The sequence below is a fragment of the Bos taurus genome, chromosome 1, assembly GCF_002263795.3.
Source record: "Bos taurus isolate L1 Dominette 01449 registration number 42190680 breed Hereford chromosome 1, ARS-UCD2.0, whole genome shotgun sequence".
Classification (NCBI taxonomy): Eukaryota; Metazoa; Chordata; class Mammalia; order Artiodactyla; family Bovidae; genus Bos; species Bos taurus.
Genome location: NC_037328.1, coordinates 67,885,780 through 67,913,363, shown reverse-complemented (window position 1 = coordinate 67,913,363; position 27,584 = coordinate 67,885,780). Strand labels below are relative to the sequence as shown.

Genomic DNA, 27,584 nt, shown 5'->3' with positions numbered 1-27,584 from the left:
CAGTCATCTGCAGTGATTTTGGAGCCCAAGAAAATAAAACCTGTCACTGTTTCCACTTTTTCCCCATCTATTTGCCATGAAGTGATGGGACCAGATGCCATGTTCTTAGTTTTTTGAGTGTTGAGTTTTAAGCCAGCTTTTTCACTCTCCTCTCTCACCTTCATCAAGAGGCTCTTTAGTTCCTCTGCATATCTGAAGTTGTTGATGTTTCTCCCAGCAGTCTTGATTCCAGCTTGTGCTTCATCCAGCCCAGAATTTTGCATGATGTACTCTGCATATAAGTTAAATAAGCAGGCTGACAATATGCAGCCTTGACATACTCCCTTCCTAATTTTGAACCAGTCCATTGTTTTATGTCCGGTTCTAACTGTTGCTTCTTGGCCTGCATACAGGTTTCTCAAGAGACAGGCAAGGTGATCTGGTATTCTTATCTCTTTAAGAATTTTCCACAGTTTGTTGTGATCCACACAGTCAAAGGCTTTAGCATAGTCAATGAAGCAGAAGTAGATATTTTTCTGAAATTCCTTTGCTTTCTCTGTAATCCAGCAGATGTTGGCAATTTGATCTCTCCTTCTGCCTTTTCTAAATCTAGCTTGTACATCTGAAAGTTCTTGGTTCACATACTGCTGAAGCCTGACTTGAAGGACTTTGAGCATTACCTTGCTAGCATGTGAAATGAGCACAACTGTTTGGTAGTTTGAACATTCTTTGGCATTGCCTTTCTTTCGGATTGGAATGAAAACTGACCTCTTCCAGTCCTGTGGCCACTGCTGAGTTTTCTAAATTTGCTGGCATATTAAGTGCAGCACTTTCACAGCATCATCTTTTAGGATTGGAAAGAGCTCAACTGGAATTCCATCACCTCCACTAGCTTTGTTCACAGTAATGCTTCCTACGACCCACTTGACTTCACACTTCAGGATGTCTGGCTCTAGGTGAGTGATCACACCATCGTGGTTATCTGCGTCCTTAAGACCTTTTTGTATAGTTCTGTGTATTCTTGCCGCCTCTTCTTAATCTCATCTGGTTCCACTAGGTCCTTGCCATTTCTGTCCTTTATTGTGCCCATATTTGCGTGACATGTTCCCTTAGTATTTCCAATTTTGTTAAAGAGATCTCTAGTCTTCCCATGCTGTTGTTTTCCTGTGTTTCTTTGTATTGTTCACTTAAGAAGGCTTTCTTCTCTCTCTTTGCTGTCCTCTGGAACTTTGCATTCAGCTGGGTGTATCTTTCCCTTTCTCCTTTGCATTTTTATTCTCTTCTTTTCTTAGCTATTTATAAGGCCTCCTCAAACACCCACTTGCCTTCTTGCATTTCTTTTTCTTTGGGATGGTTTTGACTTCTTAAGTCTAACCAAATGCCCTTAAGATTTTGGGTTCGTTTTCTCAGCTGTAAAAAAAAAAAAAGATATGTAGAATTGCATTTGGCTGTACACACCAGAATTGTGACTACTGTGCATTAGCCAAATAGAAGTTTCTTTTTCCCATATAACAAGAAATCTGTCTTTCTGCTCTTACCATTCATGAAGATGTGTCACTTTTGTCTTGGTGTGTGTGGTCCTATAGTTGTAACATGGCTCTTATGAGTTACGTGGTGTCATGTCACATTACAGGCAGAAGGTGGCTGCAGGCACAAAGTGGCTGCACAGCAAGGCTTTCCAGAAATAGTTTCTTTTTCATTGGTCAGGACTGTGCCACATGCTTTCTCCAACTGCATGGGATTCCAAAGAAGCTAGTGTTTTAGCCCGGTACCCTGCTATTCCACATAAGATCAGTGCTTTGTTAGTTAGGAAAAGAGAAAAATCTCAGTGAATAATCAACTAGTGGTGGTTGCCACAAAGGATTTGAATGGTTTAGTCTTGAGCCAGTAGAGTGATCCATGAGTCCATCCACTTGGCAGCAGAGTATAGTAATATTAGAGTACTTGATGTGAATAATCAGTCTGCTTTATATTTTAAAGTTGGATTTGAAAAGCATAAACACAGGTTGGTTTACCCCTACATCATATTCAATATGAATGGTCACAAATCTCAGTATCCCTAAGTAATACACATGGTCATGAATCTCAGTAATGACCTTGTACATGATCAACTCCTCCTGCCAAAGTCTTCATTAGAATAAGGAGTACCTGAATAAACTCAAAAGCTGTTTTCAACTTGGATTTTTTATTATATATATATATATTTTTTTTTTTTTGCCAAAATAATTGTAAATCAGTTGTGTGTGAAACAAGGCAGGGGGAATAGGGTTTCCTATTGTTTTGTTTGAATTTCTACCCATTTTTATTTTTAACAGAATTTGTACTATGGTGGCTATTAAGTCCTGTCTTGATGACATTTTTAAGTTTAAAGGCCTATTTCTATATAAAAGTAACACATGTATATTCTTTTAAAGGTCAGCTATTTAATACTGAAAGACTTGAAGAAAGTAAAAATCACTTTATTTACCCAGAAATAGTTATCATTACATTTTGATATACACTTTTGTGTATATAAAGTATTTGTATTTTAGGATAATGTATTTTAGATATTTAGGTAATATATTTTAGAATTATTTGTGAACATAGTACAGTGTAAATATCTCTTGACACAGTTTGGAAGACTGGGTAAGAAATTTCATTTCAAACTTGAAAAAGTAAATGAAAGTTACTATTTAATTTTCATTATTCATAGCTGGAAAATTTTAAGTAATATTTCTGGAGAAGTTTGGCATTAATAAATCCTCACTAACTTTGATTTATAACAAGAAATAAAAAAGATTCTGCTCTAAGCCTAGGATTTCTATATTCATCCTTAAGTCCATTTATTTATTTGGGAGGTTCACAACTGAAATATATTCAGGTGAATAGCAAATAATTAATATGAAAGTTGAATTTTTTTTTTACAATGACCATTTAAAGTTCTGTGTAGGTTGGGTCTTTTTGTACCTGAGCATTCATTTGCCTATCGTTTTCATGCTGCAGATATATTCCACCTCTCAAGTTAAATTTAGCTGAGGAATTGTTAGGTTCAGATTATAATTGCTCTTTCTCTTCTCTTCACTTTCCCAGCCTCTGCAGTACTTTGACAAGCTTCACTCCTCCTGAGGCAGTGTTTTCAGTGTGTCTTTTATGCACTGTCGACAGGCTTTTTCCATGTTCTGCTGGCCTCCTACTCAGTGAATGCCACCACCGCCTCCACCCCCGCATTAGTGCCAGAGTGGGAGAGAGCTGGGCAGAGTCATTGAACTTTTAACATCTACTGTATGAACAGCCCCTCAGTAGACCCTTTCTTTTATCCTTCTTAGACCTCTTGCTTACAGTAAGAGTCAAGTTACCCCCAAATGGTTCTTACTGCCTTGATTATGGGCTCAAGGTTCAAAAAGCTGGGCTTTCATATAAGTATGGGTAACAGAGTGAAAATACTATGTTTTCCATTTAAATGCCACTGTAACATTATTTATTAGACAAATAACATTATAAATATAACAATGGAATTCATTTTAATGAAAAGAAAAAATGCCCTAAATTCTGCAATTCTGGTCAATAAGTTTGTTTTTCTGTGTTTCCTTCCAGACCTGGTCTATGTGTTTATGCAGTTTTTGCATTATAATCAGAGTGGCTACCATTTGATTTCTGAGTTTTTCCTTTAATATAGCCATTTTTCTGTTGTTTTTTTTTTACATAATCTCTATGGTGATACTTAAATGAGTCTATTTTTCAAATGGCTACTTCACTAAAGGGTATACAGTGATAGGTGAGCCCCTGTTCCACCATCGTTCTCCATTAACCCAGTTCCTTTCCCACTTACCTTAGTTTCTTGTGATGTAACAGGATATATATATATATATATATATATGTTCTTTTTTTCAGGCTTGATTCTTTCCCTTTATTTACCAGTTTTCGAATAATGTGTTGGTTTCCCAGAATCCTCTATAGAAAACCAGTACAAATTTGCTGGATTTTTTTCCTATATACAATATTTTTTATTCTTTAAAATGATTTGGGGTTTGGCTTTAAAACAGGCAGCAATGTTCCTCATCAGCCTGACAGCTCTCTTACCATGTCACACTGGCTTCAACTAGCAATATTTCATTAAATTCAAAAGGAAAAAGCAGTTTCAATGTTGAGGGGAAAAAATCCAGTTCTGAGAATAGTTAACATTAGTTTGTAAGTTTAAATGAGAGCTAGGTTTCATGTTGCTTTACACACCCTTGTCCTCCCATATAGAACTGGAGATGTCATTTACCTGACCCAGGCAGGCACTGATACTAATAGACACACTCAGATACATACACACACACACACACACACACACACACACACACACACACATTCACCCCTTCCTCCAAACAGCATAGATCAGGCCATGTCAAAGGGACAGTGAAGGTCTTTGCTTCTTATCATTGTGACCTCATGAATTTTAGCATATTTGGTGTTTTTCAGTATGTTGTATCTCTTCTTTTTAGTGCCCAAAATGGCCATCCTTGGCCAGTGGGAATATCTTCACATTGTCTTCCAAGTTCTCTATGATGGAACCTTTGTCATCTTTTTAGTGTCGTTGCTTTCTGATATGACAAGATGTTTCAGGTTTATCTTGTATTCACTGGTATTTTTTTAATTACAAAATATCTTACTGAATTAGATGTATTATTATGCCTCCCAGTGTAAAATGTTCAGGTTGTTCCCATTTTTAAATATTAATTTTTCAACCAGTATCTGATATGTGATTTTTTTTTTAGTCTTCAGATTATGCCTTTTGTGTATATTTTCACATATAATTACTAATCCAGAGTATAAAGATTCATTTAACTCTTAAAAATATTGCCAAATTGAATTGCAAAGGATTATTTTTAATATTCACTAAGATAATCATATAAAATGATAAATTACTCTTGTTTATCATTACTGTTCAGTCGCTCAGTCGTGTCTGACTCTTTTACAACCTCATGGACTGCATCCCACCAGGCTTCTCTGTCCCTGGGATTTCCCAGGCAGGAATACTGGAGTGGGTTGCTATTTCCTTCTCCAGGGGATCTTCTGGACCCAGGGATAAAACCTGCATCTCTACATTGGCAGGCAGATTCTTTACCACTGGGCCACTAGGGAATCCCACTCTTGTTTAGTACTTTTTTTGCTAATTATGAAATTATGTATACTTCTGTATGTTTGTTTATTATGTTGTTATAATATTATGTGAATTATTTACTTATGCTGTTTGTTTTATTTGCCCATTAGGGTCTTGATTTTTTTAAAAGACAGAAACAATTATTTCTTTATATGCTTCGAATGTTAACCTGTTGTCATATTGGTTGAAAATACTTTAATTCTGTTATATGTTGACCAATAATTAACTTTTTTGAGAATAATCACCAAATTTTAAACATAAATATTAATTTGTTGTATTCGGTTATCATATAAGCTTGGCAGTCACTTTACTTCTTCAGACCTCACTTTCTTCATCTGTCATGTACTGAATTGAACTTGATCTCTTAGATCCTTTCCAGTGGTGACAGTTAAGATTTTCTTAGCTAAAGATCACCGTATTTGAATAACCCTTGTGGTTACTTGCTCTTTTAAATAGAGAATCTTTCCCAAGGAAGCCTTCTTTCACAACTTTCTAGTGAAATTAAACTTTAGTATTCCTTCCCTACCCACAGGGTTTGGTAGAACTCTGAGAACATGGTTTGACAGAAGTGTATTTTTTGGTTTGCTTAAGTGAGATCCTTTGATTGTTGGTTTTTTAAAGTAGTAAGGAAATGATTTTACTCTCAAACTTGTTAGATCTTGCATTATTTCCAGTAAATGACAGATTGGGTTCAGCCTTTTGAGAAAGCTTTATGTAATAGAATTTTCAGAAGTATATTGAGACAAAACTTAGTAAGTTTAAAAATAGAGATACTAATAAGTCTTTTTTTTTTTTTAAGAAAAACTTATTATGTAGCTTCGCTAGGGAAAAATATATGAACTATCCCCATTTCAAAGCTACAATTAACAGTTTGATCTAAAACACCTGCAGTGACCACTAAACCTAATCAGATGGTAATTTACTATAAAAATACTGACTATAATACAGATGTTTGAGTAAGTTTCCATGACTTACACTGACTTTTTGTGTCCTCTTTGAGAATGGCTTCTAATACTTCTATGTTTTCATCTTTTTTCAAAATGTGTCACCCTTTTGTGTTATCCTCAGAGTGGTTGGAAATATGTCATTTTTTTTTTCACGTTTATATTTTGCTCTCATTCAGAGATTAGACTTCCAGTAACTTTGTTAAAAAATAGAGACCCCCCAAAGTAAAGAAAGTGAAATCACTCAGTCATGTTCGACTCTTTGTGACCCTATGGACTGTAGCCCACCAGGCTCCTCCATCCATGGAATTTTCTAGGCAAGAGTACTGGAGTGGGTTGCCATTTCCTTCTCCAGGGGATCCTCCCGACCCAGGGATCAAACCCAGGTCTCCCACATTGCAGGCAGACGCTTTACCGTCTGAGCCACCAGGGAATTCCACAAATGGATATTTGATAAAGCATGCAGGAGCTCATTTCCTTTAGAGGTCTCTCAGACTTCTAAGGCTTCTCTTACAGCCAGCTTATTGTTACTTTTTACATGTAAGAGCCTCGATTAAGTGGAGATTCTTAATTAGTGGCAGAGACTCTGACCACTGGCCATCTGAAACAGAGGAAACAGTAAAGGCATGTAAAGACATCCAGTAAACTTGAAATCACTACTATAGTCAAAGCCATTTAACATGTAAGTACATGGCTCAAAAAACTGGGCATGTTGGTTCCAATTTTTTCATGTACACTGAATTATACATGGATTGTTTTCTCTCATTACATCTGTCATAAAGGAGCTCTAAGCCAAGTTTGGGTTCTGCCCCAAGCAAGTGCACAAGCCTTCTCCATATCTGTTTAGGTATTAATTTCTCTGACGGTTTCAAGTTATTTTTCCTACCCCTATCTTCTGTAGGCTCAACTTCCTACCTTATATCTTTGTTATATATCATAGTGCTTTTCCAGCTTTTCACAAGTTTGCCTAATACCTGTAAGAAGTGTAATTCCACTGTAAGAGGTTTGAGAGTAAAGACCAAATAACTTGCCATAAATATCGAACACTTTTGAAGTTCCCTTCTTTATGTTTTAATGTAAAAATGGATTTCCCCTCAGAATTTCGGGGAAAAATTAATGAATCATGAAAATACATTATATGTATATCCTGTGACGTTGTCTCCTAAAGTAGAATTGGTTATGCAGAAGTAAAATTTCAATGAAAAATACCTTAAATTGTCCATATAATACAATATAACTTACTATTGATTCTCAGTGAGTCCAGCACAGGCACTTTTTCCTCCAGTGTTGAAAGTGTTTACTCTTCCACATATAGCAGTTGGCTTGCATTTGGGGCCTCGTTGTTCAGTCGCTAGGTCTGTCCAACTTTTTGCCACCCCCATGGACTGCAGCACGCCAGGTTTCCCTGTCCTTCACTATCTCCGGGAGTTTGCTCAAACACATGTCCATCAAGTCAATGATGCCATCCAACCATCTCATCCTCTGTTGCCCTCTTCTCCTCCTGCCCCCAGTCTGTCCCAGCTTCAGAGTCTTTTCCAATGAGTTGGTTCTTTGCATCAGGTGGCCGAAGTATTAGAGCTTCAGCATCAACCCTTCCAGTGAATATTCAGTGTTGATTTCCTTTAGGATTGACTGGTTTGATGTCCTTGCTGTCCAAGCGACTCTCAAGGGTCTTCTCTAGCACCACAATTTGAAAGCATCAATTTTTCAGTGCTCAGGGCCTCATTGGATGACTATTACATTATCTTTGACTGTAAAATCACAATCAGCATGGCCAGGAGACCTGAGACCACCACTCACTCTGTTCACACTGTGAAATCCTGGGTAGAGTTGCCTGCTGCTGCTGCTAAGTTGCTTCAGTCATGTCCGACTCTGTGCGACCCCATCGACGGCAGCCCACCAGGCTCCCCCGTCCTGGGATTCTCCAGGCAAGAACACTGGGGTGGGTTGCCATTTCCTTCTCTAACGCATGAAAGTGAAAAGTGAAAGGGAAGTCGCTCAGTCGTGTCCGACTCTTAGCGACCCCATGGACTGCAGCCTCCCAGGCTCCTCCATCCATGGGATTTTCCAGGCAAGAGTACTGGAGTGCGTTGCCATTGCCTTCTCCGCAGAGTTGCCTACATGAAGTTATTTTTCTATCTTATTTACTTTGGGTTGAGTTCATACTTGATTGCTTGTGGGATGTTGCTGGACTGGACCCTGATGCACATCTTTCACATATACATGCCCCAGTTTGAGAAGCACCTCTGTATTTAAAATTTTGTCATGGAAAGGGAAAAGATTTCTTTCTAACTACATAGTCCTTCCCAATGCTAGACACATGAAGTATTCTTGTGCCTGATTTTATATTCATTTCTGTTTTGTGAAAAAAATAAGCATTTAGTAACATTATCCTTTTAACACAAAATGTAATGCCATCGTATAGTTCAGTACATCTTTTTGAAATGCCAGCCTCAAATCTAGAGCTTATCTTAAGAATACCATAATTTTGCTATTGATTTCAGTGTAAGACACAAATTTCTTTTGTCAGAGGCTCAATAAAGTAAGTGTGCTTATGTTAAGTATATTGAAAATTGCTTTCTGGGAGGTCAGGTGCTGCAACTCCAAGAGGAATGGCCAGTTTTCTATATCCCAGGAAAAAAGGAAAGAAAACTGCCTCTCTGTCAGTCCTTTAAAAAACAAAAACAAAAAAAGCCAGACATCTTCCTTGAATTTCATACTCCCACCCTTCTCTTCATTTTGGTCAGAAATATTTTCTGTTTCCCTAAGATTAGCTTGTACTCTAAGAGAAAATATTTAAGAAAATTTCTGTTTAAGATTGGAATTAGTTCAATTTCAGAATTATCTTTTGCTGATGCCAAATGTTTAGTCTCTTGTTAAGAATGATGATTTTATTAGTTTAAATTTTTTAACTCTTATTTTTTATAAGGAGTTTAAGTAATATGTAAAAGTACATAAAGTTTAAAAATGATTCTAGATTCTACCAGTAGTGCTAATCCTGACTAATATTGGATAAGCATCATTCAGGAAGCATTCTCTTTACATATATGTTCATACAAAGAAAGAAGAAGTTAATGAATAGAAGAATCAAGTTGTACAGCTCATGCTATACATGCTATTTTTCAGTAAAATTACTGGGTTTGTAAAAAATAAATACATTGTAAAACCTTTAACCATGAGAAAAACATTATTTATCAAAAGGTCCCTTAAAGTTTAATAAAAAGATTATGAAAAATTTAGATTAAACTTACATTTAGCTATATTTTAGGCAATATTTAATTCTGTTAAGAGAATTAGTATTGCTATTTGTTCTTCCATCAGTTCTTCCCTGACTCCCATTTTAAAATTGTTACTAATTTAATATTAGGACTTCCCTCTAGCTCAAACAGTAAAGAATCTGCCTGTAATGCAGGAGACCCAGGTTTGATCCCTGGGTGGGGAAGATCCTCTGGAGAAGGGAATGGCAATCCACGCCAGTATTCTTGCCTGGAGAATCCCATGGAAGAGGAGCCTAGCAGGCTACAGTCCATGGGGTCACACAGAGTCGGACACGACAGAAGCGACGTAGCACAGCACAGCACACTCTGTTCTATGACCGTAATTACCATAGTTGTTTAGTTTTAGTGTTGTATGTGAATGGATTCATTGCCTACAGTGGACCCCTTTAGCATGACTTTTCTACTCCTGAGTTCTTTATCTTGATTTATGTCTAGTTTGTCTGAATTTCTGACACTGTGTGTTTCTCAGGGTCAGTCACATAGGCATTATGTGACAAATTCTTAAATATTTAGTGGTGTCTACCTTTTGCCAGTGACATCTTGGCTGGGTATCATATTCTTGAACATACTTTCTTTTCCTCAGACCTTTGTATTAGTAGTGTTGCTTCATCGTTTATTGACATTGAATGTTGCTGTGGAGAAATTTGAAGCCAGGCTTATTTTCTTGCCACTTTGTAGATAACTTGTTTTTTTTTTTTTTCTCCTTGGATCCCAGAAGTATTATTTTTGTAATCAAGAAAGTTCTCGGTTTTACTTTTTCACTGTTCTTTCTGTACAAATGTAATTCTTTCGTTTCTTGAACTATACCCTTAAATACGTTTTCTGTTCTATTGTTGGTTTCTCTACTTTGAGAATAGCAATTATCCTTGTGTTGGATTGTCTCTATCTTCTGTAATTATCATCTTCCTTCCAATTGCTTACATCTTTGACTTTTCTCCTAAATTCAATGCTTGGTTTATTTTTTTAATTTAATTTTTTGGCTTAAATTAGCACCTGTTTATTAGCTCTTAGGTCAGAAGTTCGGTGGGCTCAGGTGTGTTTTTGGCTTGGAAGTGGAAGTGTTAGTCATTCAGTCATGTCCAGCGTTTTGTGACCCCCATGGACTCACCTGCTAGGCTCCTCTGTCCATGGGATTCTCCAGGCAAGAATACTGGAGTAGGTTGCCATTTCCTTCTCCAGGGAATCTTCCCAACCTGGGGATCAAACCTGGGTCTCCTGCATTGCAGGCAGATTCTTTATCATCCTAACCACTAGAGTGTTTTCTGCTTAGTACTTCACAAAGCCAAAATCAAGGTATCAGCTGGGCTGGATTCTTATCTAGAGACTCTAGGGGGAAATCTGCTTCTAAGCTTATTGGCAGATTTCAGTTCCTTGTGGTTACAATGCTAAGATCCAATTTCCTTTCTAGTTATTGTCCTTAGGTTGCTCCTAGCAATTGGATGATGCTCTCCCGTCTTTGCACATGGCCTCTCCATCTTCATAGCCAGCAGTGGTGCCTCAGATCCTTCCTGTGCTTCAGATCTGTCTGACCTCCTTCTGCCAACAATGCATGCTTTATTTTACTTGCATTGTGTTCATGTGATTGCTGTGCCTTTTGTCTTGTGAGCAGCTCTGTCCAGCCATTTTCTTTGCTCTGATACAAACGTTACTGACTCCGCCCTGACCGCATTTCCACAATGTTTAAGATTCAGTTGTTTTTCCCTCTGAGCTACAGTTCAAGGATGGAGGTTTTCCTGATTTATGTATTTTTCTACACACTGAGGATATGGGAGTAGGGCTTAGAGAGTATATGGATATTAAAACATCAAGCCTTAATAATTAAAACTGTATGCATGTATTGATATAGAAAGATATTCAGGATATTTTTTTTCTTATTTGTTCATTGGAGTATAATTGCTTTACAGTGTTTTGTTGGTTTCTGCTGTACCACATCATGAGTAAGCCATGTGTTTACATATATTCCCTCGTCTTGAGCCTACTTCCACCCTACCCCATCCTACCCATCTAGGTCATCACAGAGCACCTAGCTTAGCTCCGTGTGCTATACAGCAGCTTCCCACTAGCTGTATTTTACACGTGATAGTGTATATGTGTAAAGACTGCCATCGTGGAAACAATTGGAAGAGTGTGTATAAATGCATCTTTACACATTGACTCACGTATTTGCTGTTGATTGCCTAAACTGTATCTCTGGAGTGATAGACAAAGCATTAACTGGTTGCCTGTAGGAAAGGCACCTGAGTGGTGGTAGGATGGATTTGGGAGGGAAGCTTTTCTCCGTGTGTCTTTTTACACTTTAAAAGTTTTGAACAAGGTGAACGAATTACTTATTTAAAGACTTATTTAAATTACTTATTTTATTTAATTTAATTTAATTTAATTTAAATTACTTATTTAAATGAGCTCTTTCTTCTGAGACTTAATTACTCCATCCTGGAGTTCTTCAACCCTGTAGAAATTTGGCAAAACTAATACAATTATGTAAAGTTTAAAAATAAAATAAAATTTAAAAAAAAAAAAAAAAGGAAAGTATATCCTGTCCCCATAGGGAACTTTGCACTAGTCTTCCAACTCTGGGGGGGATCTGAAAGGCTTAGCATCAGTGAGTGGCTCCCAGTTAGTCATTTCCCCGTCACTTTCCAGCCTCCATGTCTGTCACACTCCAGTCAGAAATTTGTGTTTCTCTCCAAATCTAGGCCTGTTAGTGGAGATTCTTGCAATTTTTTTGATTCACCAGTATCACTTTTGGGGGTTGAGGACAGAGTAGGAGGTATGCAATAATCCCTTCTTTCTTGGCTAGCATTTTTTAAAATGTGTGACATAATGTTTTACCCGATTCCTTTCTGGTTACTGCTAGCCATTTTTGTTGTTGTTATTTAATGTTCATTATTTTTAGTTCAGTGGATTTGGAATTTGGGTAGGGAGATTCTGATTTCAGTTTCCACATTTAATTTAATTGCTGGCACCAACTTTGTGACTCCTGTCTTTCTTTGGTAGTGGGCTCCATCTGAACACTACCCTGCTCTGCTCCTGGCCTGTGTTGCCTTTCCTGTACTTAGCTTTCATCCTGGTCTTGGTCATGTGTAGCTAGTCTCCAGTCCCACTAACCTGGCCCATGTGAGGGATGCATCAGGCAGGAAGGATTTCTCAGTGCTACTCAGCTTCGCAGGGATCAGGTGGTTGGAGCATCCTCGTAGCACCCTGGTTCAGGAGAAATGAGAAACTGATGGCCAGCTCCCCTTTATACAGCTTTTGCTTAACACATCCACACACAAGTGCCTGCGTTTCTTTTACCTGCCAGTGTTTTGCTTCAAAAGTTTATCACCCTTTCAACATAAATTCTCATAATTATTTCTCAATTTATAACCTTGCTTTGCCAAAGATTTGCAGTGCTGACAGAGATATCTTTCTGAAACTGAGAAGCAGTCATGCCATTTTCCTGTTTACAAATGTTTTACTAGCCCCACATCAACTTCAGGGAAAATGTGCTAAAAATAAAAGCTATTCCAAAGCAAATCAGTTATAGCCTGAGAGTGTAAGTTCATGGGAGCAGGGACTTTTCCTTTCCTGTTGTACCCCCAGCATGAAGAACAGTACAGAGTAGGTACTCCAAAAATATTTGTTGAATTAAGTGATAGGTTCCTCTCAATACTTCTGTCCAATAGATAAATCTCATGGACCAAAGAACCTGGCTAACTACAGTCCATGGGATCGCAAAAAGAGACACAACTTAGCTACTAAACCACCCAACAACAATATATACCTAGTAATCATTTTGAATGAATTTTGATCTAGTAATAGCTTACTGATCAGGTTGTAGAATCTCTCTTTGTCATTTGGAAACAGCCAGTTGAAGCAGTCATCCACAGCAAAAGTGTGCAGTTTGGGTAGTTTTAATATGCTATGTTAACGAGCACTGTGTTCAAATAAAGGGTAATGGTATAACAGATGTGATCACAGTGGGACTGACTGTTACAAGTCGAGAAAAGATCTGCTGTCATGAGGGTCAGAAGTGCTGTATACTGGGTGACTGGTTAAGGTAGGTTCTGTGCTGTAGAAACTAAGTAAAGTGAGAGTTGGTATAGATGGCATCACTTGGAAGAATTTCAGGTGCCTAAATAGCAAGATTCTCTGGAACAGGCATATAGGAGCACCTGCAGGCAAAGCTAAAAACATCTGTACATCTGTGTCAAATTAGAAAGCATTGATCGGCTTTTTATTTCCTAACTTACTCAAATTTAAATTTACTGCTGAGGCAGTGCTAAAGCAGGCATGCTTCCATGCTGCTGGTAGGAGTATATATTGATACAACCTTTTTGGAAAGCAATTTGGTGGTATATTTCAAGAGCTCTAAAGGCATTCATGCCATTTGACCTAGTAGTTACACTTCTGGGAAGTGTCCCAAGGAAATAATCCTTTTTTTTTAAAAAAAGGGTCTAAGCCTCAAAAAAATTTTAAGTGTTATTTTTAATACTTAATTACTTCATTTATAGTATCAAGAAATTGGAACAATATATATGTCTCACAGAAGGAGAAGAAATAAACAAATACATTCCACTCAAAGGGATATTATGACTCAAGTTAAAATATTTTTAATATGTTGTAAGATAGAAAATTTCTTAAAATGTTAAATGAGAAAAGCAAGCAACAAGAGTATAAACAATAGAAGTTGAACTGTATTTAAAAACAGAAGAAAAGACCGGTGGGAAATTTACCAAAAAAGTAAATCTTTATTTTTGGTCACCCAAACTTACTTGTTAAGGAAAGCAGTCAAATAATTCTTGTTTAGTGCTTTTGAAAGGGAAACATATAAATATCCATGTTTCCTAGGAAAGGGAGCTTTGTAGTAGAGAAGGGATAATTAGTAAAGCTGTATATAGTTGAACGATGATACTCATCTCCAGATCTCCCAAACCCCTCTGTTTAAAATCACACTTCCAAAGCAATTTTGCAAAAAATGCACCCCTAGATGAGGGTCTCTCAAATCCTAGTCATTCAGTTATTATAAAGGCTGTGCATCTATTACAAGTGAATAAATTGACATTTTGGTTTGTTAGCTAGTCTCCTATGAATTTGATTAATGAGTTGGTTTTTCCCAAGAGACTAATTCTTGCTCTTAAGTGACATAAAATCAGATTTTTGAACTTGGAAGTCTGAGGGCCAGATCCTGGATTTTTTTGATCCCCAACCAAATATAGCAGCAGCCCTAGAGTACTGCTCAAACCATTAGCTGTCTAGCCTGTTGTTTCAGTGATAAAAGAAGAGCAGAAATTAAAGGAAAAAAATATTAATTTTTACATGATGAGCTGGTCTATGAGTTAAAAAAAAAAAAAGAAGCTAGAAAGAGTGGTGGTCTTTCCTTAAGTGACAAGTACTTGATAACTCATTTAGGAAAACCTTTGATTGTCAATGTTTTTTAGTTTTTCTTATTGGAATTGTGATCTGGCTAAGTATATTCACTTAATGTTTGACTTACTAATTAGCTTCTTTAGCAGTATTACATATTACACCATCAGGCTCTATACTTCATTTGTGCATTTGTTTAAATAAAAGGTTTATTCACATACCATTCGCTTCATTCATTTAGAGTGTACAGTTTTAGAACATAATCAATTTTAGAACATTTTCATTACCCCAAAACAAAACTGTGTACCTACTGACAATTACTTTCCATTTTCTTCCTAACCTCCTAGGCCCAGGTCACTACTAATCTCCTTTCTGTCTGTATAATTTTGCCTACTCTGGATATTTCATCTTAATTGAATTATATAATACATGCTCTTTTGTAACTGGCTTCTTCACTCAGCATCATGTTTTAAGGTTCATTAATATTGTAGCATGTATCATTACTTCATTTCTTTTTTCTATTACTATTTTATTTCTAATGTCCCATTGTATGGCTATGCCACATTTTATGTATCCCTTCATCTGTTGATGGACATTTTTAATATTTCTACTTTGGGGCTAATATAAATACCACTATAAACATTGGTCGGAGAAGGCAATGGCACCCAACTCCAGTACTCTTGCCTGGAAAATCCCATGGATGGAGGAGCCTGGTGGGCTGCAGTCCATGGGGTTGTGAAGAGTCGGACACGACTGAGCGTCTTCACTTTCACTTTTCACTTTCATGCATTGGAGAAGGAAATGGCAACCCACTCCAGTGTTCTTGCCTGGAGAATCCCAGAGTCAGGGGAGCCTGGTGGGCTACCATCAGTGGGGTCGCACAGAGTCGGACACGACTGAAGCGACCTAGCAGCAGCAGCAGCAGCAGCATAAACATTGGTATAAAAGTTTTTGTATGGGTATATATATATAGATGCTTTTGAACTGTGGTGTTGGAGAAGACTCTTGAGAGTCCCTTGGACTGCAAGGAGATCCAACCAGTCCATTCTAAAGGAGATCAGTCCTGGGTGTTCATTGGAAGGACTGATGCTAAAGCTGAGACTCCAATACTTTGGCCACCTTATGTGAAGAGTTGACTCATTGGAGAAGACTCTGATCCTGGGAGGGATTGGGGGCAGGAGGAGAAGAGGATGACAGAGAATGAGATGGCTGGATGGATGGCATCACCGACTCGATGGACGTGAGTCTGAGTGAACTCCAGGAGTTGGTGATGGACAGGGAGGCCTGGCGTGCTGCGATTCATGGGGTCACAAAGAGTTGGACATGACTGAGTGACTGAACTGAACTGATACATGTTTTCATTTCTCTTGGGTATATATATTCTAAGAGTGAAATTTCTGGGTCATAGGATAATTCTGTATTTAACATTTTGAGCATTTTGAGGCAGACTGTTTTCCAGAGTGGCCGCACTATTTCCTAATCCCGTCAGCAATGTATGAGGGTTCCAGCTTCACATCCTCACCAATACTTCTTCTTATGTTGTTGTTGTTCAGTTGCCTAAGTCATGTCTGACTCTTTGTGAGCCCATGGATTGTAGCACACCAGGCTCCTCTATCCTCCAGAATCCCACGGAGTTTGCTCAAATTTGTGTCCATTGAGTCAGTGATGCTATGTAACCATCTTATCCTCTGCTGCCCCCATCTCCTTTTGCCTTCAATCTTTCCCAGCATCAGGGTCTTTTCCAGCATCAGGGTCTTTTCCAGTGAGTCTGCTCTTCAAATCAGATGGCCTAAGTATTGGAGTTTCAGCTTTTACAACAGTCCTTCCAATGACTATTCAGGGTTGATTTCCTTTAAGATTGACTGGTTTAATTTTGTTATTATATGTCTTTGTAATGGTGGCCCTCCTAGTGGATGGACTTCCCTGGTGGCTCAGATGGTAAAGCGTCTGTCTACAACGCAGGAGACCCGGGGTTCGATCCCTAGGTTGGGAAGATCCCCTGGAGAAGGAAATGGCAATCCACTCCAGTACTATTGCCTGGAAAATCCCATGGACAGAGGAGCCTGGTAGGCTACAGTCCATGGGGTCGCAAAGAGTCAGACAGGACTGAGCAACTTTACTTTCACTTTCACTTTCCTAGTGGATGTGAAGTGTATCTATCTCATTATGACTTTAATTTTCATTTCTCTAATGATGTTGAGCACCTCTTCATGTGCTTATTGACCATTTGCATATTTTCTTTGGAAAAATGTCTACTCAAACTCACTTTTAAATTGGGTTTTCTTTTATTATTGAATTATAAGAGCTCTTTATATATTTTACATATAAGCTCCAGATTATACATATATATTTGTAGATACTTTCTCCTGTGGGTTTTCTTTTCACTGTCTTAATGTCCTTTGAGACACATACGTTTTTAGTTTTGATAAAGCCCAATTTTATTTCTTGTGCTTTTGTTTTCATATCTGATAAACCATGGCCTAATCCAGAATCACAGAAATTTACATCTGTGTTTTCTTCAAAGAGTTATTTTGCCTCTTACATTTAGATCTTTGATCCATCTGGAGTGATTTTTTATATTTGGTCTAAGAAAGTGTCCCAGCTCCATTCTTTACCATGTGGATATTCAGTTATCCCAGAACCATTTGTTGAAAAGACAAATATTTTTCCACTGATTTGTCTTGGCACTCTTGTTGAAAAATCAAGTGAATATGAATGTGAGGGTTTACTTCCAGACTCTCAGTTCTATTCCATATATTTATATGTCCATATGTTTATATTTTTATATTCATTCTGTTTCCCTGGAGAAGGAAATGGCACTCCATTATTCCCCACTCCAGTATTCTTGCCTGGGAAATCCCATGGACAGAGGAGCCTGGCAGACTGTAGTCCATGGGGGTCACAAAGAGTTGGACGCAACTGAATGGCTAACACTTTGATTTTCATTCATTCTATAAAGGTTTATTGAGCATCTTTATATGCCAAGCATTGTGCTTGACATGTCCATTTTACTTGCTTTTGAAAACCAAACCGTACCTCTTCAAAGCCCACATCTTTAAAACTCATTCTAATAGGATGTAGCATCTCTTTTTCTTAATGAGATATAAAATAATTTCTTTCATAGCCAAACCTATAGAGGTAATTTTAGCTTCATATGATTGCACATATGTCTTTTGGCAAGTTGTAGTTTGTCCAGCTATATAAATGCCCAGAAGTCTGAGTGATTTTAGAGGGCTTGGAAGAATGAAAATTGATCAGGGATAGTCCATTGAATGTATTGAAGATAAGGTTAGTTTTAAAGTGGATGAAGAATTTACTGCCTGTGATAAGGGGTTCCTGGCAAGTGTGGAGTTGCCCACATGGAATTTGACAGGTCTGGGAAGTTGGTAAGTCTAGTTACTAATAGCAGTATGACCAGAGAGAAATGGTGGAGGGGTTATTGGACTGGATACCCATAATTCTGCTTCCAGATTTTATTTTTGTAGCAGTTCCTTGCCAATGTGAAGTTACAGAGAGAAGAGAATATTTTTAGATAATGAATTATTACTCGGTTTAAAATGAATTAAAGGAGGGAAGATTTTTATATAATGGTGGTGGCTGGTCTCTAGATACAGACTGGTTGTAGGAATTGAAGGGAGAAGCCAAAGAAATGTAAACTTAGCAGAACTTGATAATTATCAAAAATAACTAAACATGATTCTAGCGTTATAACTTGAGGACATTGGAAAGATAATTGTACCAGTGCTTACCCTAATGAATAAGGTGAGAAAAAATGGTGTATAAACTTTGAGTTTGTCTGCTTGTTGGCAAAATATAAAAAATGCCAACCTGACTGTTAGTGTATCATATCCAGTCTGAAAGCCAGGAGCTTTCAACATTCTGTTGACACAAACTATTGATTTTCCTTTCCATAGTTGCCTATTAATTTCTGAAACCCATATTGTAAAATGAGCTTTCAATGTCTAATTTTAAGCATTAAGCAGTAGTTTTATTTTCTCTGCCTGTAAAAGTATTAAAAAATACTGTACTTTGTCAGTGACTTTGAAAGACCTAGGAAAGTTACCTAGATTCCATGATTTGCAATTACCATTAACAATATTATTGTTTTGAGGGAGGAAAAAGTTTTAATATTGACTACACTGAAAAACATAGTCTATATAGCAATGTAGACGCTCATGATGGCTTTAAACATTAAAATGTGGATGTTTTAGGAAATCTATTACATTTTGAAACTCACTACAATACATTTATTTACCCATCCTAAATTTTCTTTCAGGAATTGTTCCGTCTTCTGTTGTCCTGACTTCTTTCCAGGTGATGTCAAGAGTTTTTCTAATATGGGCAGTAACACATAGTGTCAAAGAGGTAAGCATTTAAATAGACAAAAATAAAACAATGTCAGCATTAACAAGCTTCAGTCAACTTTTCTTTCTCACACGTGTATTATTGCTAAAGATGGAACTCCACAGCGTATCAATATAGCCCAAATAAAATTCACTTGTACTATAGGAATTTGGTTACTTGTGGGAAACATACCCCAAATATACAGAATTGAAAAAAGGAGACTGATTACACTAAGACCTGAAGTCTCAGTTCCCTCTGAGATTTGGCTGGTGTGGCTATGGTCTGCACCTCAGTTATATTTTTCTGGTTCCTTGTTTGAATTCAGCACCATAAACTCTGGACAGCTCCATCTTTGTAGTGGGACTGTTGGGGAAGTGAGGGACATAAATTCATTCCCAGTCCAATCTTTGTCAGACCAGGGTAAAGTAACAAATTTGTTCCTACCCAGTCCACTTGCATTAATGGACTTCCCAAGTGTGCTGAGTCCAATGGTTCAGGGAGATGAGTGCTCTTCTGAGGGTCTGAGGCAGATGCCCAGCCAGGCCAGCTTCTTATAAGAACTGGAGGGAGGAAACCATCATTACCATGGCTATAAATCCACAGCTCTCTTTCATTGTCTGGTATTGGAGAAGGGAATTGTTTTCCAGTATGTTTTTTGCTTTTTAAAAGTCCATTATTGTTAATGTCACCATGAGGCAGAGTACTGGTACCCACCAAGAAGATTCAGATTTCAGTTTTCCAGTCCCAGTAACTTACCACCAGCATTATGGGGTACTTTAGCCTCATGGAATGCACTTATCTATTAGCATTATCCTGGTGTTTTCTTTGTCTTCTATTACTCTGAAATCCCTGTCAAAACACTTGGTTTTTCAGGATTTATTTAGACAGTTTCATTTGTTTTTTAACTAGTGATTGTTTTTAACTTTTTATTAGCATGTGGTTTATACATTAAAAAAATGCACATAGTTAAGTTTTTAATGAAAATTGACTAAGCTAAGGTTGTTGTTCTTGTTACAGATCCGCAGAATTTTTCTTTTAAGCTCATTTACTCCTCGAAGATGTCTGTTTACACTTTCTGTGTAGGAAGGATGTAAAACAATCTGATACTTTTACATGATCTCTTTTTAGAGTGGCCACATTTCTTTAAAAAAAGAAAAAGTCAAAAACAGGCAAGTAAATCCTAACGTGACATATTGCCCCTTGTTGTCATTCTTAGTTGTTTCTGGAGTAAGGAAAAGTTACTCTTCATTGGCTTCAACGTCCTTTCTATAAATCATAATAACCTGTATTTCTTCCTTCTTTCCTTTCCATTTAACCAGCAACTCATAGTTTTAACTTCCCAATAGTCTTAAGTGACCTAAACTTTCTTCCTAATAGTAACTCATTTATATTCTTAAACAAGTAATTATGTACTTCTAATAATTAAATGTTAGTTACATGAAGATAGAGTGTTATCAACTGTGGAGTGTAGTTACATGAAGATAGAGTGTTATCAACTGTGGAGTGTTTATAATCAGCCAAGAGAGTCAGATACTAGGTGTTCAGGAGCTAATGCTCCAGCTGATGGATTATTCATGGCCTCTGCTTCTCCTCTCTTCTGCTTCAGTAACCACTCCTGCTTATTTGCACTTCTGGCAAAGAGTATAGACAAGTAAATCAAAAATGCTTACAATTCAAGTTAAGCAATTGTTACCATATTGCTGTTACCAACATTTCCTAGAATTTTCTGGGCAGAGCAATAAGACAGCTTGGCTTAAAAAGCTATTAAATGTCTCTGTGGATTACGGTATGCAGACCTGGCCATTGCCCTTAGTAATCACCCACCTGACAGATGCACAGACTTGCCATTTAACAGATGGTTTCACATGTAGTGTCAACACAGTAATTTCAGTTATATGCTTGTTATGTTTGCATATTCAAAATTGTTTCTCTGCAGCCAATGTTACCCAATTCTACTATCATTAACATATCATTTTCTTAGGAATGTAGTAAATCTTACTGTCTTTCTGTCACCTCTTCTGTTTTCTTTTCGTGTATACCTATTGATTGACTTATTCCTTGCTCATGTAAATAGGATTCATTGTTCCTACTGCTCCATGATCACACTTCTTGTCTTTTCTTTGAAAAGAACCCATTCACTGTTTTGTTTATGGAAGTAGATTCCCTCTTGACCCACCCCCAGTTGCTGATAGGTAGCTTGAAGACCTGTTAGTGTGGCATTTCAGAGGCCAGTTTGCTGTCCGTCACCTGCTCCTTACCCCCCTTCTCTTAGCAAAGGCTATTTTTTCTGCTGTCAAGTTTCATGTTAGCTATAATTTAGTTTGTCCTATACAACATTATACATGGCTTCCCTGTTAAATGTCCATTCTTCTCTTTACTGAAACATATTTTAAATATCATTATTTTCCTTATATTCAGCTTTATTTTTAATGGTGAGAACCACACAACTAATAACTAAATTCCCAATAACTAATGCATAGGGAAATTGATTCCAGAAATAACTGCTTAATAAAATATATCTCACTTTATCATATTAATGTTCAAATTCTTTTTACAGTACGTTGCTTTCATCCTCAGTTTCTTTTCTTACATCACATGTCCTCTAAAGTGGACACACATGCCTTGTTCTCATAGCATTACATTTGGGTTTGGACTCTTGCCCCACCCTCTTTGGCCTGCCTGGATTTTTCTACATTCGTTCCTCTTGTTTTCTGTAATTGTACATGATGTACTAAGGTATAGCCTATATACATTTTAGGACTAGATACTACGTTTTTCATATTTGAGGTAGATTTTCTTTTAAGAGGCCCTATAGAACATGCATTCTTACCTGTCATTTTTATTCTCTGCTGCTGAGAACAGCAGAGAATAGAACAGCAGAGAACTAGTCACATAAATGTTGCCAGGTATATCAGAGAACTAAAAGAGGATCAGATGGTTTTCTTCTCTGACGTATAAGGATCCACCATCACTAGCAGAACTTCTTGATGAGCAGGATATTAAAGATAAAATGTCTCTATGCTCAAAAGCTTTTTCTTGACCTAACATAGCAAATAACCTCCCCACTTCTTTCCTTTTAAAGGGACTCTTTATATAAGCAAAGTTAAGCTTCTGATAACAAGTTCAGGGTGAGATATAGGGAATGTGGGATACAGGAGGAATCAGAAATTCTAGTTAACCTGTTTTCTTTGCAGTTTTTCCACCTGACCCCCAGAAATGAACTGGCTTCTGCGTTAGCCAGGATGGCAACTGCTACTGCCACATCAGGCTTCTGTGGGCATTTATTCCCCTCACCTTCTGTTTGGGTCAGTGTCTTTGTCTCTTCATTGACCTGAAACAGAATTGATGTTTTTCAGAGTGAACTGCAGTAGGAAATGCCACCTTATGTCCCTTACTATGATCCCCCACCCCCCACCCCTATCCCCCATCAAAAACAGAAGTCCATAGCACACATATTCTTCCTTCTCTAAAAGTAGCTAAGCCAAGCCCCAGATTCCTGGACACACAAGTAGGCCACTGTCCCTTTTCTTGGCCAACCCTCTTTGAAGAAGCCCCCACATATCCTCTCCTGAGTTCTCAGTGTGAGATTGCTGTGTTCTTGAGCAGAAGTCCCAGGTTACCACTGTGAGCAGCAGTTAAATAAGAAGTTGTTGGGCTCTCACTGTGACTTAGCCTAAGTGCAGCGAACACCTTCAACACCTTACTAGGTGGGGTAACTTGTGTAAAATAGAGCTTTGCCCTGGATTGCTGAGCCGTCTCTCCTTTCTTCCTTACCCTTTGCCATCATTAGAGAAAAGGATGTTTTCTCACATTCCTCTGGAATGTCCTGTGAGTTCTCCTGATTTCACCAGTCAGCTGATTCCCACTTCTCTCTGGCATGCCACTGGACTTTGTGACACTCAAGTTGCCATCATTGTTAACTTCTCATCAAGCTGCCTACAAAAAGTCTGTCATGCATGTTTAAGAAAGTAATGTCCAGTTCTCTATCATTATGCTGGTTTTGCTGTTTGTTGCATTACACTTTACAGAGGGCTTTATTAAAATATAATTATTCACTCTTGACAGTTGTCTCTTGGGGTAGGTTGTAGATTCCACTTAAAGCTTGGAAGCTAGAGCGGCAAACGACTGTCTGTCAAATGGCAGAGTTGAAAGTAAACTTCTGAATTCAAAGTCTTCCTCCTGCATTAAAGCTTGCTCTCACCAGTTAGAAATGTGATGCAAACACATTCTTACTTGTGTATGCTAATCATACTCTATCCCGTGTAGAGTTGAAAACACCCATTTCAGTTACCCATTCCAGTATTCTTGGGCTTCTCTGGTGGCTCAGACAGTGAAGAATCCGCCTGCAGTGCGGGAGATCTGGGTTGGGAGGATCCCCTGGAGGAGAGTATGGCCACCCACTCCAGTTGCTTGCCTGGAGAATCCCCATGGACAGAGGAGCCTGGCGGGCTGCAGTCCATGGGGTCGCAAAGAGTCAGACACAACTGAGGGACTAAGCACATCACATCTCGGATGCAGAAGCACCTTTCCTCTTCAGCAGTTCTGTCATACCACATGCATATTGAAATACTGTTCTCTAGTCAGATGGTTTATACATGAAATGTACAAATAATCGCAGGCCCTGGGTGCTTGTCTGCAACACTTTGCCAGTGTGCTTCTCTGCTTCTTTAGTGCTCATTTTAGGGCTTCTGATATATCCCTCCAGTTAATTGACCTTTCTTCTTGAAAGTTCCAAGACTATTTTTCATACTGGCATATGGACTATTTAGAGCAGAATTCCCCGGAAAGCTTCTTAGAAATGCACCTTCCAGGTCCCACCCCATATTTGATACAGGATTTTGAGGAGTGGAGACAGAGAACCATCACTGTTATTAAGCTCCTTGAATAATTTGATGAGATCTAAGATTTGAGAAATGCTCTTAGATACTGTAATGTGCTGTAATTTTCATTCAGCTTTCCTTTTTCTTCATTTTACTTCCTATCTCTGCTTAGTTTCCTGTAGGCATAACCAAGTCTCCCCATCTCTGTCCCTAGTTCAAGAGCCGTAGTCTTGTTCTTAGAGAATGAACGCCTGGAGTTCCCTTACCCAGCTAAGCGGGGGCACTGGAGCTTCTCGTGTAGTCTTCAGAATCCACTGTCCGTGGAACTGCAGCTCAGGTACATATAAGAGGAAGCTTGAGGGCCACCTTGCAGGCAGAGGCAGATTTGAAAGCATGGCAGGAAGAAAGTTAAAGTGTCATTTGTTTTGGGGGTGGGTTGCAGGGAAGGGCTGTATCGTGGGCATGTGCTCCTTGTTGCCTGGCAGTGCCACCTGGTAGGTCATTTATGACAACTTCTACGCAGGGAAATACTGCATCTCTTCTTGGGTTTTCTCAAGAAATATTGTTGTAGCCACATGTTCCAGGAGACAAACTCACTCAGAAGGACAATGCAGATAGTGGAGTGCAGTTTATTACACCAGCGGGCCCACGGCAGAGCCTCCTCTTCACCAAGGACCCCGACCAGTTTTTGTGAAAACCTTATAAACCCTAAGTGTACGTGCCCAAACCCACCTCCCCAAATTCCCTGAAACTAGTCTGAACAAAGGAAAAGAAAGATACAGTCAAAGTTAACCCATGATTCATATGCCTTAGGCCTAGGTAGTTAACAGTGGACAATTATCAATAGGCCTGTGGTCATACCCCAATAAGCATAATAGAATTTATGATTCTATTTGGTTACACAGATAATTAGGGTATTCTTTTAGGCAATGGAGAGTCTAGGTATGAGCCCTGGGTTCTTCCATCTGGGGGCCTGGTTTTCCAGTTGGTATGTCATTTTCATAGATACTGGGCATATAGCTCAAAGTCCACAGTCCAGCCCAAGATGGAGTCCTGCTTTCAAGACGGAGCCTGTTCTATCTGTTTCCTCCTTCAATATCACCTTCCTTGGATAGTTTTTTATTTTCTAGGTAAGTCAAACACTGTATTCTAGAACATGGAGGCTGAGCAGCCATATCTTATATGAGGGTTGGTGAGGGTGGACTTCGGCAGGCACTTACCTTGTGGCTTAGGACAAAGTACTTCACCTTTCCGAGCCTTGTTTTTGTCATCTGTGACAGAGTAATACTAGTATCTGCCCTGCTCATGTCACAGAGTTTTTATGAAGATTAAGTGACAGGACTATATGAAAACAAGGCATCAGTGTTTAGAAATATCAGGGTCTCTGGCTTGCAGTGTTTTTGCTGAGCAGCTTCTGAAACCCTAATGTATAAAGTAGTTTCACTTCAGAAGGAATGCTGCTGCTTTCAGAGATGAAGCACAGTTTTCCTTGTCTTCCTCTTGTCCTCTTCTTTTTCACTCTGTGGAAGCTAAAAGACCAGGTACAGTGATATCCTGTACTATGCTTCTGTTGCTGTTGTGTTGTGTTGTAGGTTTCTTCCTCTGCTGGGTACTCCGGCTGGGTTCGCAGCGCGCTCTTGCTCTTTGCCACCTCCTGGGGTTGCCTCCCTTGTCAGCACATTTCCTGTCGCTGCACATGCTCCTCAGTGTCCCCAGTGGCCATCCATGAACTCGGCCTTTCAGTGGGGGAGGCAGGGCACCTTCTCATCCCCATCGTTCAGATGGGAAGCTGAGAGGCTGTGTCTCTAGGGCACGTTGTGCCATGCCACTGTCTTCTTCTCAGGGACCTTTTTCCAGTGATGTTTCAGCTCTGCCAACAAAAGACATTGGGATACATTCAGTATCTTTTGGCCCCCTGAGTGCTGAGTGTCTAAAGTTCTCCACCCTACTCTATCTATTCCCTTACTTTCTATTTTAAATATTTCTGTAGGTGGATTTGCATCACCTTCACTTTTAAAATTAGCACTTCTCCTAAAGGTAGAAAAACTTCATCATTTGATAGCTAATCAGACGCTGTCAGACTTCAGACAACTCCAAGACAGATGTAGCAGTAATTTAATGCCACTTCTGCATCTGTTAATAATGGACACATAAAGAAAATGTTACTTTTCTCCTTGCTAGATGGTTCACTCTAACATTGTGTATATTTAGCTTAGGTGATTTGAGCAAAATCAGGTTGTCTATTTTTCTCTGAGTGTTTTTCTGTCCCTTTCCAACATTTTCTTGAACTGTGTATAAAAATTTTATTTCAAAATATTGAAAAATATTTGGACCCTTTTGGGTTCTGTGTCAGCTCACTTCTGACACCTCATGCTGCACCTTTCTCCCATTGCCTTGGTTCCTTTGTGGCCCTTGGAACACTCCGGTGGAACTCCTTTGTTCAAAGTGTATTATACTTTTTTCTTTGATGATTAAGTCAGTTTTGTTTAAAATAAAACATCTTAAACCATGCAAGCCAGAATTACCACTACACCCTACAAGAACATAGCCCCATTTTTCAATTAAGAATTGAATGGGTTCCAGGCTCAACAAAATCAGGAAATCAGTTTCCTTTGTGTTTAATGTTAATCTTTTTCTCTTCTGGCCACTCCTCTTCACCCTTCTCCGTTGGTGACCCTGCCCTACAAACACCCTTACACTTGAAGTTTCTCAGGACTTTCTTTTGCTCTCTTACCCCAAGGGCTGTCTCTGACATCCTTCGTTCCCGTTTCTCAGTTCTGGCATGAGGGGGAGCAGTTACATCAGACAAATTCCCTGCAAGACTGCATAGTTATCCTCATTTGGGAGGGTGTCACGCAGGGCAGGAAGGGCTAGGGCCTGACCTGTCAGCTCAAAGGAAAGTGTCCCACTGTCAGGAGGTTCTTCTGGGACCCAAAGCCAGACCTGCCTGCCTGCCTAGTCCAGACTGCCCAGCACGTGCCCGAGCCCTTCAGGCTGAGCAGTGTTGGCCTCTTCCTTTCCTTCTGCTCCAGAACTTCCAGATTTTTTGTGTCCCCAAGATTCAGTTAGTCTTTTAAAATATTATGCTAATACCCTTCTATCCCCATTTGACTCATGTTCTGGATGTGTCAGTGGTGTCTCCTACTTTCCTCCTATTTTTGATAATGAAGTTTTTAACAAAGAAACTTGTTGGTGGAATTCATCCTCTTCGGGCATAAGATGTTTTCAAACTATTGGGTAGTATCTTAACATATGTAATTGCTGCCACTTACAAACAGTAGGAAGCCTATTTAGAGCCAAATCTGGATAGGTGAAGTCCTGAGATTCACAAAGATGTTTGACTCTTGGCACGGGAAACTCGCATGGAAAAGAAATAAGAGTGGGAAAAGAAAAAAAAGTGTTACCTTTGTTTCCCAAAGAAACAACTGAGATGATATTTACACTGAAATTTCCCATGAGAGCCTCAGTGGTTTCACCTTGGTTGTCTGTTCAGCTTAAGTTGAAGAATGGCTCAGGGAAGTAAGCCTGTTGTTTGAGCTCTGCTGTCAACTTGCACTGTCAGTGGAGAGTTACCAATAAGTCAATTCTGACATGAAAACCAGTTTTCATCCATGATTTGAGAGTAAAGTGAATTCAGATGTTTATTTCAAGCCAAAAAGGGTAATTTTTTGCTTCTGTATAGTGATAGAAGCATGTTGGTTACAAACATTTTTCTTTTGAATATTTCTTCTATCCTGGGACTGTCCAT

The 27,584-nt window shown here is 38.6% G+C and overlaps 1 protein-coding gene across 1 annotated transcript in view; it reads left to right on the top strand.

Annotated features, from left to right (window-relative positions):
- The window catches only part of HACD2 (3-hydroxyacyl-CoA dehydratase 2), an 86,564-nt gene that overhangs the window by 39,329 nt on the left and 19,651 nt on the right, over positions 1-27,584 (top strand). Inside the window, 1 exon segment of the mRNA NM_001130757.2 lies at positions 18,949-19,037. Coding sequence (NP_001124229.1) covers positions 18,949-19,037 — 89 coding nt within the window.